This window comes from Aspergillus nomiae, assembly GCF_001204775.2.
Source record: "Aspergillus nomiae NRRL 13137 chromosome Unknown contig00002, whole genome shotgun sequence".
NCBI classification, from domain to species: Eukaryota; Fungi; Ascomycota; class Eurotiomycetes; order Eurotiales; family Aspergillaceae; genus Aspergillus; species Aspergillus nomiae.
The window spans coordinates 122631-140747 of record NW_015378057.1 but is presented as its reverse complement, the minus strand read 5'-3'; the positions used below and the strand labels follow the sequence as shown (position 1 = coordinate 140747).

The 18117-nt window shown below is 48.4% G+C and overlaps 7 protein-coding genes across 7 annotated transcripts; 3 read left to right on the top strand and 4 right to left on the bottom strand.

Moving 5' to 3' along the window:
• Positions 1–2684: 2684 nt before the first annotated feature.
• ANOM_000056 (uncharacterized protein) lies at positions 2685–3497 on the bottom strand (the record flags this gene model as incomplete). Its single annotated transcript, XM_015545314.1, has 1 exon — positions 2685–3497. One exon carries the CDS (start codon positions 3495–3497, stop codon positions 2685–2687), a length of 813 nt encoding a protein of 270 aa, XP_015412458.1.
• An 890-nt stretch (positions 3498–4387) lies between these two features.
• On the bottom strand, positions 4388–6267 carry ANOM_000055 (proteinase; the record flags this gene model as incomplete). The annotated part of the gene is made up of 6 exons (XM_015545313.1): positions 4388–4558; positions 4618–5281; positions 5343–5454; positions 5513–5781; positions 5846–5887; positions 5951–6267. The coding sequence occupies 6 exons, from the start codon at positions 6265–6267 to the stop codon at positions 4388–4390; spliced, it is 1575 nt and encodes a 524-aa protein (XP_015412457.1).
• A 981-nt stretch (positions 6268–7248) lies between these two features.
• On the bottom strand, positions 7249–8295 carry ANOM_000054 (sterol desaturase family protein; the record flags this gene model as incomplete). The annotated part of the gene is made up of 1 exon (XM_015545312.1): positions 7249–8295. One exon carries the CDS (start codon positions 8293–8295, stop codon positions 7249–7251), a length of 1047 nt encoding a protein of 348 aa, XP_015412456.1.
• A 2837-nt stretch (positions 8296–11132) lies between these two features.
• On the top strand, positions 11133–13281 carry ANOM_000053 (GMC family oxidoreductase; the record flags this gene model as incomplete). Its single annotated transcript, XM_015545311.1, has 5 exons — positions 11133–11518; positions 11572–11601; positions 11677–12554; positions 12623–13135; positions 13187–13281. The coding sequence occupies 5 exons, from the start codon at positions 11133–11135 to the stop codon at positions 13279–13281; spliced, it is 1902 nt and encodes a 633-aa protein (XP_015412463.1).
• Positions 13282–14071: 790 nt separating this feature from the next.
• On the top strand, positions 14072–14299 carry ANOM_000052 (putative kinesin light chain; the record flags this gene model as incomplete). The annotated part of the gene is made up of 1 exon (XM_015545310.1): positions 14072–14299. One exon carries the CDS (start codon positions 14072–14074, stop codon positions 14297–14299), a length of 228 nt encoding a protein of 75 aa, XP_015412462.1.
• Positions 14300–14355: 56 nt separating this feature from the next.
• ANOM_000051 (uncharacterized protein) lies at positions 14356–14820 on the top strand (the record flags this gene model as incomplete). Its single annotated transcript, XM_015545309.1, has 1 exon — positions 14356–14820. The coding sequence occupies one exon, from the start codon at positions 14356–14358 to the stop codon at positions 14818–14820; it is 465 nt and encodes a 154-aa protein (XP_015412461.1).
• An 84-nt stretch (positions 14821–14904) lies between these two features.
• Positions 14905–17568, bottom strand: ANOM_000050 (sodium:solute symporter family protein; the record flags this gene model as incomplete). Its single annotated transcript, XM_015545308.1, has 12 exons — positions 14905–15129; positions 15187–15707; positions 15762–16080; positions 16131–16301; positions 16350–16400; positions 16450–16636; positions 16689–16772; positions 16829–16928; positions 16977–17163; positions 17220–17277; positions 17333–17396; positions 17463–17568. 12 exons carry the CDS (start codon positions 17566–17568, stop codon positions 14905–14907), a joined length of 2073 nt encoding a protein of 690 aa, XP_015412460.1.
• Positions 17569–18117: the final 549 nt, after the last annotated feature.

Genomic DNA, 18117 nt, shown 5'->3' with positions numbered 1-18117 from the left:
CGAGTTAATGGCGGTGGAATATATCTAAGGATCAATACGATTGTTTCGGTCATAAAGGTGAGTTAGTCTGTCGATATCATGACAACTAGACCTTTTGTGGATATTATCTATGACATTTAAATGGCGTTCTAAGGTTGTCATATCGTCCCAAGGTCAGGCTTCATGTTACCTCGGTTACAAGAGTAGATCACTCATTTCGCCTTTCATTCGCTAGAGTTGAAAAAGAACGTCAGAATTTCAGAATTACGTATTATAACCAACAGAGTTTGGCAGGCTGCCCGGTTGGGCTGGTTGACACCACTGCTGGTGTCTAGACAATTCTTTATGACCGAGTGGCTAGCCTTATTATTGCGTTCTTAGCAGGATAGTTCATGATCAATTCACTCTGACAAATAGGCAACAGAGTGGCGTACCCTCTGTGAATCTTATCAAAGAGTCGCGAAAGACCGAGGAAGCAATGCACCCGGTGTCTTCGAGTACACCTTCATCACATGGTTCTACAAAGAGAGCCATCCACGCATTGTATACAAATCTGAGCCAAAGCAAGGCAGGGAAGGCTTATGTGGTCAAAGTGCATCGGCATCAGTAACGAATTCCTGTAACCTGTGGGAGACTTTCGGAACTTTGAAAGGAAAAATGTACAATACTCGACCTGGTGCTGCAGGCCGCTTAGTCCAAGTCTACCGGAGAAGAGCGAAGATACAACTTGAACGCTCAGAGGAGAGCAATTCCAGAATCCGAGCTGGAAAGTATAGATAAAATCAATTTTACTCGTCATATGTCAGAAGGTCACAGCTCAATATTTATGTGCCTTCTATAGCTATTCCAAGCGCTTTTCTATCGTCAATCTTGAAATTGCTAGTAGCACACTCAAGGTTGTGAAAAGATCCAATTCCCTCTCTTTCACTTCGGGCCCTGAGTCTCTGAAGGCCAAAAAGCAGGGTGTATTCCTTCATCTTCTCACTCGCCACCAGCAAGCATACATCCCAGTCTGGCCTGCCTTGGCATAGTGACAGCTAGACCCTCCCGTTCATTTAGAACATTGCTTTAGTTGTTAACATGCTACGACCTACCACTTTAAAAACGTAGTGAGTTGGATATTGACATGTTTGACGTGCCTTACTATTTCTATACCTCTATGGTGAATTCCCATACAAACTCTGGATTGCAGCCGCAGGTTGATGGGGAACTTGCCTTCGTAGTAGGTAGAAGATTGTACGAAAATGGTTCAGTCCTGAATAAGCGGCCAATCAGAAGTATGTCTAACAGGACAATGGGAGATTACCTGCTTTCAAGGGGGGACCACGGACACCTGTTGTCTTTGAAAGGAAATCTCATACCTTAGCACTCTGCAGGGGGGAGCATACCCGGCATATAACCATTGTCCTGGCAGGTCCCAGCGCTGAATTGCCACCCAATGTAACTGATTGAATATATAAACCTCCAACCATATTCTGCCATCTGCTAGAGCAATAGATATTGGTCTTAGCCATCAGTTCTACCCTCAGAATCCTCTTTGATCTCTTTTCTCACCCCGATTGCACAACACAAAAACCTTCTTTGCCATCAACATGTGCAAAGAACACGAGTCATTCCAGGAGCGAAGGCACGAATGGTATTTAGCCTCGAAGTTCGAGCCATGCTCTAAGCCTCATAATTGCGGTCATCGCGAATATATTCCACCGTCCAACAATGAAGTGAGGAAAGAAGGTCTCAAACGTTGCCTGAAAACGGCGAAGAAGGAGAAGAAGCCCGACCACATCATACAGGAACTCCAAGATAAGTTGGATGAATGTACTCGTAACATGGGAAACAGAGCCGTGACGTAGACCGAGCCGGTCCTCTCTTTCCCTCAAGATACGAGGTCTGGACCATAGTGTGGAGCGTCAGTTGCCCCTTGTCAAGGTCATTCAGAAGGATTACTGTTTCGGGCGCTGGGAAGGTGATGCTTTATTCTTGATTTAGTCAACTTAACACGCATGAATCTGGAAATTGTTTTTACTTGTGCTTGAGCCAGTCATTCCATGTCCTGTTATCTAACAATGAGCTTGGAATGGCCTGTTTATTCCGTAATATACCATCGCGTCCATCAAGAGCTGCTTTGAACACGCTACATAAGAATATCGAACAGTACACATAACGTGCAGTTGCCTTCATTATAAGAATGGCTAAGTCAATGTTACCAGGTGCAGACTGAGATCCACCATCTGGATGGAGTGAAGAGATTGGATTAAGTGATCTTATCAGCCATTGAGCGTTAGGCCGGTAAGATGGAAGGTGAAATTGGACCTAAGAAGGCAGTTTCACTGTTGATTTGATGAATCCGGTATTCCAATTAAAGAGGGAGGGAACCTTGACGAATTGTGATCTTTTCAACCCGACATTGAGCTTCTCTATATTCCGTAGCAGGGGTTCGACTTGTTTGGATACGCTGCACGGACTAAGTGGATTCCTGCAGATATGCCTCATATTACTCGGGTTTTTGATGTTGCGACACTCGTGTGCCAATTGGGTGAAGCTGATCCCCTCAAAGCTTGAGAATGAATTCAGCGATAGAATTCCAGCTCGATGCATTCCTTTTGTCAGCACGCCTAGGAGCACACAATCACACAGCTCAGAACATCGTTCTGGGCCGTCCCGTAGTGTTGAGGAAAGACTATGCATACACTCCACGACTTTTGTCATCAGCGCTCGCCGGGAACGGTTGATCTCATCTGGAGTTGAGAAGGATATTGTAAGTGGTAAGGTACTTCAGAAATTAGGTGAAGCTCACCTTGTATCGTGCTGGGAACAGGGAGTCCACTGAAGCTAATCGTGCTTGTGCTCTTGGACTCTAAGTACTTGGAGGATTCTTGGAATGCGTTGGCCTCGTTAAATACCCAAGATATAGAAATCCATTTCCTGGCCTCATCATCCGATGAAGGGATATAATGAGGGGGGCTCAAAGATCTGATCTTCAGATGAATGAGCCATGAATTCGAGAACGGTTCCACTGCCTCATGACACTCATAGTAATCGACCAACTGCGCGATCTCCACCAGCCTGTCTAAGGACACCTCCCGAGGCACCAGTCGTGTTCGATGATGGATGATTAACATCAGGACCAAGAAGGGTACTGCCTCCCAATCTCGCACAGGGAACTTTAGACAGCCGGTGGCCCTGAGCTCGGTTCCCTCCTGAAATCCGTTTTGTAGCGTACGTTGGAATTGTGGGCAGGCCAATGTCAGATGTTTTGACGATGCACGAATCTGTAGACGGCGCTGTGGGGGAGACTTAGGGGTCTTGGCTGAATCAACAGCGTCGCCTGAGCTTCCATCATCTTCTTGCTTGATGGTTTTATTCCAATCGCTTGTTGGAGCTGGGGGGTTACTGAGTCCATCCGGCCACCCCGCCACAGTGGTAATATCTCGTAGGTTGTAGGGAAAATCCTTAGACACGTTATCCAGAATGAGGAAAATGTCACCTTTCGGATCTAGCTCGTATACCAAGTTATCCATGGTGGTCAACCGTTTACTGGTATGAGGGATGGTTTTTGATATAAAGAGATGTGGGCATTTCGCTTAGAGAAAGGAGTCAAAGGACAATGCGGCGCAGTGAACTTGCATATGGCGCCCCGCTAACAGACCACTATCTAATGCCTTATTGCCACGCATCTGCCAACAGGGCTCTCGCAGTATGACACATGTGCAGCATACATTATGTAGCCATAAACTCCTCTCTATCTAGTAGGCTCGTTGACACTGTGGCCTTCGAGATTGCAACGTATCCACTATATAGGAGTATTTTATCAATTTATACGCTCTGCCGGGGCAAGGGAGATGGAAATGGGCATATGCTGTGCAGGAAACCGCGAGTGAGTACTAGTGCACAAGAAGGTCTCAAAAACAAACTAAATGAAGCAGACTCGGAAATTCCATTAGAGTCCTGAGAGAAGCATATCAATATGATGGAATGCAGACATGGACGGTGATGATTTTTATGAGGTAGGATCACTGAACTCTCTAACATCGTAACACGATATCCTCTTAAGGTCTCTACAGCACCATCGTTTGAGCATTGTACCCTTACTCTACTGGACACTGGTAGCCTAGAAGAAAATGACCTAACACCAACCGCACAGCCTTCCCAGGTACACTGATATTAGCCCCATCGTCGATTCATCAATGGGGCTAAAGATTATTAGATCATTGTTGTAGACGTGGACACACGAAATAAAGATGGTTGAATGTGAACTCTAATTCTAGGTAATATTTAAATAAATAAAGCTATCGAGCCTAGCATGTGTACATAAATTTCTAACGCTATATGCCAAAATTCAAGGGGTCAAAAGAATATTCAACACAATATATGAGCAATGAGAATTCACCTGTAGCGCTGATGACAAGACTTATTCCTTATCCAAGAAGCCAATCTTAACCAGAACATCTTTCAATGAACCAGGCTCGAAAGGGGGATAATCCGGTTCGCACTTTGTCCCAGCAGCAGGAAGACTACCGTTGGTCCAGTAATCCCGGACTATCTTGGACGTGCATGAAGACCCGTGAGCCAAAGAAGCGTGCTACAATAGCATGTTAGTCCAGCCACAGCACAGACATAGCAAATAATAAAATGACTTACACCCCAGCCGCCATGCTCCAACATGACACTGCCCTCAAAGCTAGCACTGATGTTCCGGGCCGACACAAGTGGAGTGGCAGAGTCGTAAGTGTTGCCGATAACCATAATGGGATGTTTTGTCTTCGACTCGAAATTACCCACGTAGCGTTCTTTGGCGTCGATCTGCCACTGAGTGCACGTCATGGCGATGGAGTTTCCTACTTCTCCCAATAGCTTACTCGATGGTGGATTGAGATCAATATAAGGCAGTATCTCCTCCAAGGTATGTACTCCGGTTCTCTTCTCAGAGCAGGGAATGGCGAATGCCGCGTCGTTGCTCGCCGCCGCGGCCAGTAATCCACCTCCCAGTTGGGCTTCGAGCAGCTCCATGAACTTCGACATATTCCGGTCCAATAAGTAGTTAAACGCAGCGGCCAGAGTAGGATAGTTGTTAGGGCTGTATAGAGAGAATCGAATGAAAGTTTTGATGATGCTATGGTCAATGACAGTGTGTTCATAGACGATCGGCTCGCGTTTAACATCATCTAGCAACTGGTAAATGCTTCTCTCGAGCTGTTCGGCAGTCTCATTTCGGCTGGCAAGGGCGCATTGTTCCGGTGTCTGGAGGCACTGCTGGAAAAAGCTGGTGAAGACCTTGTCTACATCGGCCCACACTTCGGTGTCACTGTGCGTGGGAAGTCCAGTTAGTATCACCCACGCACGAAAAGGAGACTGTCGAATCATACTATGAATTGAAGTATTGGTGTGGATTCATAACACCGTCAATAATCAGCTTATCCACCCGGTCCGGGAACATCGCGGCAACAGTAGATCCCAACACCGTGCCATATGAGAAACCTGTAGTATACCGATTAGCCTTTGAACAGGTCGTGTGTCTTTCAATGAAATCACTTACCCCAATACTTCAGCAGACCATCGTCAGTGACTGCATCTACGATCTGCATCAAATCTCTTGCCGTGAATGCCGTGCTCATGTATTGTCCATTTTCTTTCAGCTCCCCCTCCGCGCAAACCTTGGCAAACAATCCACTGCCAGCCCACTGCCTTCCTAGTGCCATCGTGTCGGAGGCGTTTGGGAAGTCGCTAAATCGTGATTCCACACTAACTGTGAGCCGCTCTGTTTCGTTTCTAGAGCAGTATGCTGTGAGGGTGTTTGCCGTTCCTCTATAATGCAATGTTCCGTTAGTCTGCCCATGAGATGCATGACGAACATGCCACGCAAACATACCTTGGATCGTGAGCAATTAGGTCATAGTGGCCACCGGTCAAACTGGGCATCCGTCAGCATCTTTGAATCCTAGCTATCCTTGTTATCGCGACGTTGGTATCTTACGCTTGTAGTACTTCACCCTGTGCAAACAAGGTAAGTCTTGCCTCCAACCCCGGTCCACCGAAGTTGAACAAAATGCTTCCCTTCTTCGGCTCACGGGTAGCTGGAACTTTGAGTAGTTGGAGCTGGAGTGTTTTGTCGGACTCGGGTTCGGTGTAGTCCAACGGCACTGTCAGGTTGCCGCATTGAGCTGGCGCAGTGACGGTATCCTCTCCACAAGGGCCCCAGACTATCTTTTCAGCGCGGGCATGTTTTGGGAGCGGTGTGGCATAAGAGCCAACCAAGAGAGAGGTCAGAAGAAAGGTGGATTTCCAAGCCATTGTCGCTATAGTTGGAAATTATTGATTGTTGCTTGTGGTTGACTGTGGGGAAAAACCTCTCCTCGACAAGGGTTACATCTCCTTATATAGTGAGATCTTTCAACTACATCAGACAGATGGAGAGCGCTGGATAGGGCCACTTTGGGTAAGGGCCAAGAGAGTGATAGATTACATCCATGGCTACCACGGTGTTACCCACTCCGGGCAGGGCTGAGTCCAGTTCCTCCAATGAGCATACTATGTGCAAATAAGGCAACCAGAAGCTGAGGTATCCACCTTGTAGGGCTTTACTCAGCCTCAATCCAAGGCACTGGGGGTTGGTGTCGGGCTAAAACACGTTGACGCAGCCTCAGGCACCCAGGTGTCGATACTACCCGGTTTGGTGGTACGGAGCGCTGCCAAGAACAACACGGCGAAGAAGGCATTTGCAAGCCAAGACTTCGACCTCGTATTCTCGTCTCTGCTCATACGTCCAGCAAGAGCCTCGCTGGGTCATGACGATGCTCATCGACATTGTTGGCATCACTGGTCACATGATGCACCGGTGTTGCCTGTTCGAGTCAAAACCAGGGCTGACTCGGGACGATGGGGATGGTCATATTCGACTCTTGGGGGTGCCTCCTAGCCATGGAAAGCCAATCTCTCGTTCTATACGTAGCGCAAGGTAAAGACGTGACGTATGGTTCTACGAAGACGGTATACTAAGTTCTCCATAGCACTAAAGGCCAGTAGTGATTCTGTTCTCATTCTCTAGTACTATATTCGTCAAGGTCATTATATATTTCTGGCTACCCCGGCGGGCAGTCACGTAGGATCCGTACAGTAAGTGAAAGCAAAAGGGTATATACAGCAGTACTTTAGTCCATCGATCGGGCCAACCAAACACGCGATTCAACCATATCCATCCCCCTGATGTTTGATATATTCCGCCCATGATTCGCATATTCTCCGTAAATGTCATATCCTTCGATGTTTGCGCAATCAAATCCACGGCATAGAAATTTGTTTATCGTAATCGATATTGTCCTGGTAGCATTCAATCCGGTCTCCGCAGGTGCCGAAGATACGATCCCACAGACGGGTTTGTTTGCCGTAATTTGCGCTCTTCTTCCATCCCCGGCGGTGGTGGATATCATGGTCTTCAATGACCAGTTCAGAATTGAAGATCCGAAGGAGCCAAGTGAGGGTATTGGGCGGTACTGTGTGGAGGCGGAGGCCGCTGTGCCCTGCGATCTCGGCGAAAACAACGTATTGGTGACAGATCCACCACTCGTAGAAACCCATCGGGAAGCCCATGAACTTCATGGTGAAGTAGGTCATGAGCGGAATGCCGGCAATATCGAAGAACTCCTGTTCAGAATCGGCGTACAGCGTCAAGAGCGGATTAGGGTGCTTTGTCAGATGGTGAGTCCGATGGTATTTCCAGAGACCGTTGATTTCGTGCATCAAGCGGTGATACCAGTAGAACCAAAAGTCAAGAATGATGCCGTACAGCCCGGCTTCGAGGGGAAGCCAAAGCCAGTTCATGGACGAAGGAGGTTGGCTGGCGCGATAGCTGAAGAACACGGTGAACATCGGGCGAAAGGTGGATGTGGAGATCAGCGAGTGGGCGACCTTTGCCACGCCCACATCCGGCACTCCATCCCGCTCGTGTTGGTCGCCATCAAGGAATCCTAGGACATGGCCCAGCCGACGAAGAACGTGTATCTCATGAATGGCGATGGCTTTAAAAGCCAGGCTATAGAAGACGAAGGCAGCGAGGGGGCTTAAGTTGTGACCGGTATAAGACGTATAAACGTGATGGATGGCCAGAGGTATGAAGGAGTGGGTTAGCACCCAGCGGTGCAAATGCCATTCCGGCATGTAAGGCACCTTCTCTTGCTTATCATGGACGGGCACGTCTTTATCCAAAGCGACATGATGGATGTTGGTGATCTCATAGAACCAGTGGAAGATGGTCCATTCGGCGCGATCTGCCCGTCGCCATGTGGACTTCATCGAGTCCTTCGGATTCAGGTGGCCACTCATGAGGACTGTTTCTGCGATGTTATGATCCGTTGGAGAGGGAGTTGCACCCCATGGGGAGGGGGGGCGAGGCGTGGCTATTTAATCTCAGCTAAAGCCCGTCTTGCACGCTAGATCTTCGGTCGATCCAGACAGTCGGCATGTGAATGAGATTGTACTCTGGGTTGACAAGGGAATGGGGGGCGTGCCCACCGCAGATCAGGCCCAGAAAGGGGCCACTCGTTGGCCCCAGTAGCCAGTTCAAGAAGTTTAGTTCGGCCTTAGCGAGCGACTAACCTACAGAAGGAAAGCAGTTCGCCGGAGAATATCTTCTGCCGTGGCCCACTGTGACTGTTTCATGAGCCCGTTCATCATCCACATGATGTCAGTCACTAGTTCTCCCCGCATCAAGTGCCTCGGACGTTCGGAGTGTTGGGAATGGCCTGATGGTTTGGCTTTTAGGCCGCTGCGATCTTCCATTAGGGTCTTCTGGACGATGCCTAGCTTTCTTCTAAGGCACACTAGACCCTTGTCCAAAGCTCTGTAGTCCGTGATGAATCGCACCAAGATCCACGGCGCATGCAGAGAGTGCCAGACACTGTATGTATTGAATACCCCGCGACCAAGATTCGAGTGCCATGTAACCGTTAGTCCAACCCCTTATCCGTTCCATACTTTGTGGTGGGGCTAAGAAACATGGCTTGGGCTCGTTGCAGAACAGTTGAATAGACACCCATACGGTGCGGCTATGGCGAACGCAACGTGACTTATCACTTCTGATTATCTACTCCTGTCGTGACTGTTCTCTTGTGCAATTGTACTCTGACAAGGGGAAGCGTTACCCTATCATCAGGACAATCCTGCTCCATGTATGGTGAAGTGGACCTTCAGTCTGTGGCCAAATTTCCCAAACCGGAAAACGGGCGACGATCGCGCTCCACATTTGCATGTTGCCGAGACGAGTAAAAGTTGCGAATTTGCTAGACTAATGATCTGGCCCCTGACTATGCTGCCAGTCCCTCGTTATTAACATGATTTAGTATTATTTTCTTTTTGGCCGCCGCCAAGTGTTGTCAACCCCAATCAAGCGGATAACCCATTTTGGGTAAGCATTGCGATATGATATACTCTCGGTTAACCCTCCTTATAATGCATCAGTCACAGCTTTCTCAACATTCTTGTCAGGCTTCAACATAATGTCTGATAGCCATAAACATGTGCCGGAGTTGCAACATAAGCGTGTATATCCCAGGCAGAAATATCGCCGATCTGCGTGTTTCACCTCGAGTCTTGTGCAACAACAACATAACGATATCTATACTGGTAACATTAGATGGAAAAGGAAAAGCCCAAGGATTAAGATTTCCTATGGCTTCCGGATGAACTTGTCTGTTTCTTTTTTTTTTTTTTTTTCCATATTAGATACTACTTCTAGTAACCCTGTTTGTGTAGCCCTACCATACCGGGCTTCACTTTTGGATCATTATATACTGGCTGGCATTTAAATGTATGCAGAACTTAAGAACTTATTCCTTCTCAACGCTCTCGACTCCTGGCAAAATTACATCCCATCTAGTATAAAATAACAATTTGGATGGACACTACGACTCGGTCGCTGTCATGCATCCGCCCCCATGATGACACTGTGATGAAGATCAGTAATCTGCAGTGGCCAGGTTGTCCAGTTTTGAACTGGCCACGGGCGAGGCATCGTATTCACATGGTTTTCAACAAAGAATCGCCGCTGATACCTTCTTAATATCGATCTGTGATGTCACCAAAGCCTCGGCCAAGGCTTTGACATGATCACATCTGCCATCTAGTAGCCTGGGAGATATTGAAGCACATGAATGCTTACCCCGTACATGGATTCAGAACGTGGCGAGCAGCACAGGCACACATATGATTACTAAATGAGGATCCAACACGAGCACTGCATTGTCCTATGCTGAAGTATCTATCCGTAACGTTCTCGTTGCGCGTTCCTTTCTCTACACCCTCCTCGATACCGCTTCTCTACCACGAGTTTCCGACGACTTGAACTTCTGGTGATATCTTTGGTGGCCTTGATTCCGCCTGACTGAAATCTGTCGACAGTATGAGCTCTAAGGTATCTACACATATTTGACTAAAGCACTCTCCTAGCCCTTAAGGGTTGGTTCTCAGATTGCAAGGTAGACGCACTATGCCTTGGGGGCAAGCTAGACGGTGAAATGCCTGCGCTCGTATTCTTACTCATGCCTTTGTAGAAGAGGCCAAGGGCCGCACGTGCAGAAAGTTCCCATATCTTGACTTTCAACCGAAAGTAGACCCTGATGATGGGGCAGTCACAACTTATACTGGCTTATGCTGTCCTTCAGTCAGCTTCGTCCTGCACCATTCCCGACACGCACGATAATCGTCCGAGGCAACGTGTACCTTCTGTCTCACAACGTCTTGTATTAACAAGACTAAGGTCTCTGCACAAAGAGAAAAGAAAAAGCCGGAGAAGGATGTGGTCGTCGACAATGCGCAGAACATGCGTTGGCGTTGGGATACCTTGAACACTGCAGTGTCGGTCGAACATGCCTACCACAGACGACGACACCAATGCAAATTCCCTGAAAGCTATGTTTACCTCTTTTGGTGACTTCGGGGGATTTCTGTTCAACTGGTAGGCACGGGATTAAACGCGAATACTTACAAAAGAGGAAGGAGGGCGTTACACTAAAGGTCCGATGGGCTGCCATAAAATCCCCATCACCGGCTATGCCTCTTCACCTTCGTCTGCCTTCTCCTACAACAGCTAAAATACTAAGTCCTACATCTTCCATTACCAAATTCTCTACCCAGTACTACGTTGTGTATACTCACCCATCAACATGCTCCGTCAGGTAGTCTTGCTATTGATTGCTCTACACTGGTGCCTGATTCATACACTTGCCGCTCCGACATTGAGCGATCAGCTAGCGGTATCTGATACCTTGCTCGCCGACGGGCGGTTTGACTATGTTGTCGTTGGGGGTGGTACCGCAGGCATCGTCGTGGCTACTCGCCTAGCACAAAAGTCCTATACCGTTGCATTGATCGAGGCTGGGGGGTTCTACGAGTACCAATCACTTGCCGCTATTCCCTTAGCATGCTTGATTCCGGTTGGATCAGATCCGCGGAACAAGTTTCCCACTGATTGGGGCTTTGTAACCCACAACCAGCCAGGGGTAAACAATCGAGCTATCCGCTATGCCCGAGGAAAATGTCTCGGCGGATCGTATGTCCTTCAATGCGCTTCATACTTTGCTAATTCACTAAACAGAGATGCAGGTCGGCGTTGAACTTCATGATTTATCAACGGTATGCTTCACTTTCACTGGCGACAACAATACACATTGGAAGTTCAAATAGGCTAATTGTTCGGTCGATCCATAGACCCACTCGAGGTACCATGAAGCAGTGGGCAGCTGCTGTAGGTGATAGCAGCTACACCTTCGACCGCGTTTTGCCCTATTTCAAACGGAGTGTTCACTTTACGCCTCCCAACCAGCAGACTCGATTTCCCAATTCGACTCCGTCCTTCGATCCAGCCGCCTACGATCCCCAAGGAGGGCCATTGCAGGCGTCGTACTCTAACTACGCTATGCCATTCTCCTCATGGATGAGACTCGCAATGAACAGCATTGGAATCCAGGATCGGGATGAGTTTAACCTTGGGTCTTTGTTGGGGGCCCAGTATTGCACAAGCACGATCCGACCGCGGGACCAAAAAAGGAGCAGTGCTGAAAACTCATTCCTTGAGACAAGACCTCCTCGGCTGACTATTTATACTTATGTATTGGCAAAGAGGATCTTGTTCAACTCGCAGAAACGCGCCACAGGTGTTCTAGCGAAGGGTAAACTCGGCGAGTTCACGCTGCATGCCAACAAGGAGGTCATCATCTCTGCAGGTGCATTTCAATCACCGCAACTGCTTATGGTGTCTGGTATTGGCCCGGCAAAGACACTCGGAGATTATGGAATCCCTGTTCTGGCTGACCGTCCTGGGGTCGGTCAGAATATGTGGGATCATCCATTCTTCGCCCCTTCGTACCGGGTTCGTGTGCCAACGGTGCCAACGTTGTTGGCGAATCTTTTAAACCTCCTCACGCAAGCGGTCAATGCTGTTATCCTCCAACAAGGACCCTTTACTAGCCCTCTCACAGATTATCTCGCATGGGAAAAGATTCCCAGTAGCTTACGGGCAAACTTCTCCAGGAAAACTATTGAAGATCTCGCACGCTTTCCCAGGGACTGGCCAGAAGCAGAGGCATGTAATTCTCCCCCTTCCCTCTCCTATATCGCACATATGACAGGGCGTGAAGGAGACTGGACTAACTAGCACCCATAAAGTATCTATCTGCGGCAGCATATGTCGGTGATGTTTCCAAACCTCTCTTACTTCAACCCAGGGATGGCTATGACTACGCATCAATAGTCGGTGTCCTAGTCGCCCCAACATCCCGGGGCAACGTAACAATCCGGTCGGCAGACACTGTCGACCTTCCAACAATCAACCCAAACTGGCTATCCACTGAAACAGACCAGGAGGTAGCAATTGCGACATTCAAGCGAATACGGCAGGCGTTTGCGAGCGGTGGGATGGCGCCCATACTGATCGGAGGTGAATACTATCCAGGCGATCGCGTACAGTCCGATGCCGAGATCCTGGAGTTTATCAAAAATAATATGATGACCATCTGGCATGCCGCTTGCACTTGCAAGATGGGGACAGCCCAGGATGCAATGGCAGTGGTAGATTCACAGGCAAGGGTGTTTGGCGTTGATGGCTTGCGCGTTGTTGATGCGAGTGCATTCCCACTTCTTCCTCCAGGACACCCGCAGTCCGTTGTTTGTAAGTGACCATGTAGCATCGCTTGCGGTTTGAGTTAACAACTATTCGCAGACATGCTGGCCGAGAAGATCTCCGACGCATCGTGTTGGCAAACGGGACAAGTGAAAGGCGCTAATGCTGGGAGGCATCCATGGATGATATTTTAATGCTGTGTGATTCAAGATATATTAACATGAAAAGGGCAGTAGGTCTAGTAATGTCGTGGTACGTCGTGTTAATGGGGGTGAAAAGTAAACCAGGGGCGCGTGCCGAAACAAGACTGGGGATAACCGTCTTAAATTGGTTCTCTTTGACATTTTTATTTAGTACTCAACTTGTAATGCTTATCAAGCAAACAATCTTACGAAAATAGCCATTTTACTACTGCATCATTATGAGCAGATGTGACAGGCAGATTGCAATGACATGGCCCAAATTAAAAGTTCAATGTCTGCTGCGGTGATCGTGGCTATAGTTAGTGAATAGCATAATCGAGATGCATATCCAGTTAACCATAATACATCGAGATATGTGAGTTTATTTAAGAGATCGTCATTCCTTGGACTACATTCATGGAGAGAAGTATACATAAAGAACTACAGGTAGGGGGCCTGTAGACCATGCGGATATATATTCACACCTTGCAGTCACGCACAAGATGAAGCTGTGTCTCCCACCATGGGTGTTCAGGATTTACTATGGACTGACATCCATTTTACGTAGAAGATTATAGAGACAGCCCAAGCAGGACTTAATGTCCCGAAATAGACAAAATCCAGGCACAGAAAGTGAAATTGTAACCCAGCGGAGATCAGATCGGACATTCAACCGACATAACCGAGGCAGTGGGCGAGCTTATCTTATCGGATCATCTTATCGGCTATCACCGTGCATCATCAATCAACAATACTGGACTCTGGAGAGAACAAACCAATTCAACCCCCAAAGGCCTCCAAAATGTACAACCAACCAGTATACGCCGAGACAGAAACAGAAGCACTCTACAACTTCATCCGCACCAACCCCCTAGGCGTCCTCACAACGGCCATTCCCTCCGACCTCTACCCGCTCCTCCAATCCACCCACATCCCCTGGATCCTCGACCTCCCGAACCAGGCCAATGGAACCACCAAAGCAAGACTACGAGGCCACATCGCGCGCCAAACCCGCAATCCAAAGCCATAACCGCCTCCCTCACAACCTCCAACTCCCCGTCCGGCTCATGTTTATCCCAAGAAGTCATGATCCTCTTCACCTCCCCGCATCACCACTACGTGACGCCCAAATTCTACACGGAGACAAAACCGGTCACGGGCAAAGTAGCGCCCACGTGGAATTATAGTACAGTGCAGGTGTATGGTACCGCGACTGTGTATTTTGATCCAGAGGAACAAGCGACGGGGGCATTTCTGGATGCGCAGTTGCGTGATTTGTCGGCGCATTGTGAGGGCCAGGTTATGGGGTTTGAGGGGGAGGAGGCGTGGAGTGTGGATGAGGCGCCGGAGGGGTATCTACGGGTTTTGAAGAGGAATATTGTCGGGTTGAGTGTGGAGATTGACAGGATTGAGGGCAAGGTGAAGATGAGTCAGGAGAGGAAACCGGGGGATAGGGAGGGTGTTATCAAGGGGTTTGAGGCTTTGGGGACTGATACGGCGAAGGAGGTTGCCAGGTTGGTGAGGCAAAAGGGGGATAGGGTTGGGGGGTGAGTGTGCTTTGGTTTAGGTGGTGTAGAGAGCTTGAATGTGGTCCTTGGAATGGATTAGACTATTATATGAGTGAGGAAGAGAATACTAGGTCCGATCTTCTCTCTTCACCTCCTCTGCTGCTGTGTCGCTTATCGAAGGAGACGATGAGGTCTCATTTCCGACACCTTTCTTCGTCTCATTGCTCGCATGTAACCCTCGGTATACCTGTTTGATTTGCTGGATGCCCCCATCAAAGATAGGATAAAATATAGCCACCAGCATCGTGAGCCAGAGCCAAATAATAGCGACAATCACCCAGGCAGAAAAGAACTACAAAGTCAGCCCAGCCTCGAAAGCAGGCAAGAATTTCCAGAACAAGATACATACCCCCTTCCCAAAGACATACTTCGACCCATACATGGGCAACGGCCAAATAACCCAATGGCCGAGGAAAGTCGCGATAGACCAAAAGGCGGCAATGCGCCCCCATCGCTTCAATTCCTGCGCATCAAACGCGGAGGACTGCCGACGACCTTCTTCTAGTCTGCTTTCCGGTCGGGGACCTTTCTCGTGGCTGTGCACTGTTGTCAAATCACTCTCCAGCCGTTCTAGGGCAAGTTTCTCCTTTTTGAAGTCATTCCAATCGTAGTTCTGGGGCCGAACTAGCGTAATCACGACGGAGTACACAATGGGCGAGAATGCAGATGCGACGGTCCCATATACACATGGAAGGATCTGTCCCGTCGCAGAAACAGACACAGAGCCGTAGAAATGCTGCGCGGTTCCAAGCCAGACACCAATGCCAGTTGCCATCCCAAGAACGGGAGAGAGAATAGCAGCGGCTGTGCTCTGGCGGCGCCAGAGGATGGTGAATGCCATTGGGAAGATACCGGGACATGTGACGACGCCTAGATGGTGATGAGCGTTGAGTAAGATAGAGTGTATGGTGCTTTAAAGCTTACCAAGCATGTATAGAGTCCAACCAAGATCGATCCCGACATAATTCAGCATGGTACTAAACCCGGCGGAGAATGCGGCGAAGAAAATGACACCAAAGTGACTGGCACGAATAATATCACGATCGGATGCACCTCGGTTGAAATACTCGCGATATACATCGAAACTAAGAATGGAGCTGACTGCAATGACCTGTGCTGAAAGAGTGGACGTGACGGCCATGAATGTAATTAGGAGAATCGCGGCTGCTCCGCCTTTGCCTGCGATCGTCATGGCGGCGTATGGCAGTACGAGACCTCCACTGACCTCACTTGGGGTCATTCGCTATGTAATGGTTAGTACGGGGTAGTATATTGCAGTTGAGGTATACCCACCCTAGGATATGTGGGGAACGAAGCTTGGCTTTCGAGTCCGATGGCTACGGAGCTCATGATGGTTCCCAGTGCCCAGGGGATGGCGAAGTATGCGATGCCTCCAATTGTGTACCCCGGGACTACCGAAGAGGGGGCGGCGGAAAATGCCTTGATGAAATAGCTTGTATCCATCTGGTAGAATTAGAACCATGAGTAGCATAGGTAGGTTGTTGAACCTACAATGACCAGGCCAAAGTTGGAGCAAATGTGCAAGATCCCGAAGAGCATCGCCTAGAGATAGTGTCAGCGTCGCTGGTGTTGCGATATGCGGAAGGCTTACCCCTTTAGATGTCATCGTCAAATATGTACCATCATGGTTTCCTGACACAGGGTGTCTTTGTGCAGCAGCTTGAACCAGTTCGTACAACTTGCCGATCGAGCCGACCTCGTCGATGGTGAACGCTTTGATAGAGAAGTAGCATGCAATGATAAGGATTATTGCGGTGTGGAAGTAGTCGGTCAAGAATCTGCGTCACTATATAAGACTTAATCCCCTAGGGTGGTTACCCTTTTACTCACGTCGCCTTGATGCCACCAACAAAAGTATAGACAGTCACACCAACGGGCAGAAGGAATGTGGCAGCGATAATATGCATACCAGTTCTTGTTCAAGTGTTAGTATTGGACCATGAGCACCCTGCAACAAGAACAGCACATACACAGCAGATATGACAGCAGCCGCTCCGAGGAGCATGTTCGCACAGGCGAAAATATTGTTGACGAGGCAAAGCGTCATGAAGACAATATGGGCGGTCCGACCTGGCAGCGTCAGCATAGCTAGGAATCACAGCGGTGAAATGAACCCACCATATCGGATTCTGACCACCTCAAGGGAAGTGTGTGCCTCGGGAATTTTGCGCTTGCAGGATATTCCAATGAGGGCAAAAAATACAATCATCGGACTGCATCCAGCAGCAAACCAGAATGGGCCCGCTACGCCATAGTCGTATCCGACAAATGATGAGCCCAGCATAGCCGTTGTCCAAAGCCATGACTGTGTATGCTTTGGTTAGTGCTCATAATTCGACTTTCATTTGGGGAGAGACATACGGAAATCACGGCGGATGCGGTTAAGCCAGTCCGAACAGTTCGATTCGCAGTCATGAACCTGGATGTTATTAGCAAGTTAGGCCTATATAGAATTTATACCAAGTGAGCCCTACATTTCTGTCTTCTTATTGTCCTCTCCCGTTGTGCTCTTCAGTACTTTCGTGATAAGCATCATCACTAAGACGGAATTAGCAACACTAGAAAATAGGTGCGTAGTCGCAAGATGTACAGAAATGAACATACCCAAAGCGATGATTAGGCCAATGACCACTACAACGACATATCCAACCGCTTGCGACAAGGGTGGTTGCACAGAGCCATTGTCACTTCTGGTTGTCAGGTCTGTCATGGTCGCTGCAGGATGGAGCTAACAAAGACAGGCTCCCTATATCCGTTGGATGGCCGGCAATCCAGAAGGCGATAGTTTGACAGGCAGTCTCTAGTCCAGAAGTTTACTCCATGAGCACTGTGCGCAATAAGTACTTTCATATCCTTTCCAGGCCCCTCGACGGCTAAAATTCGCACAAATGGACATGCTCGCCAAACCTCGGGGCGCTGCATGATCGGCGCCCTTGCAGATATCGTGGACTATGAGAGGGTTAATGATATGATCCTGTTGGTGTATGAGGTGATTTGGCTTTTGGCTGATGGGATTGGCCCGTCCATTTATCAGATGGGCTCTGGACAGGGTACATGACTCAATTTATAGTCCAAGAAACCGATAATCTGGTATCCATGGAAAGTTAAAATAATTTTAATGGCACATATTTGGTTTGATACTTATGGTGTTGTTGTATTACGGAAATCAGTGTCACTTTATCACCCGCCAAACCTTGCATGATGTATCACTCTGAAAGTATTGAGGCCACTTCATAGGCGGTTCGAATAAGTATCTATT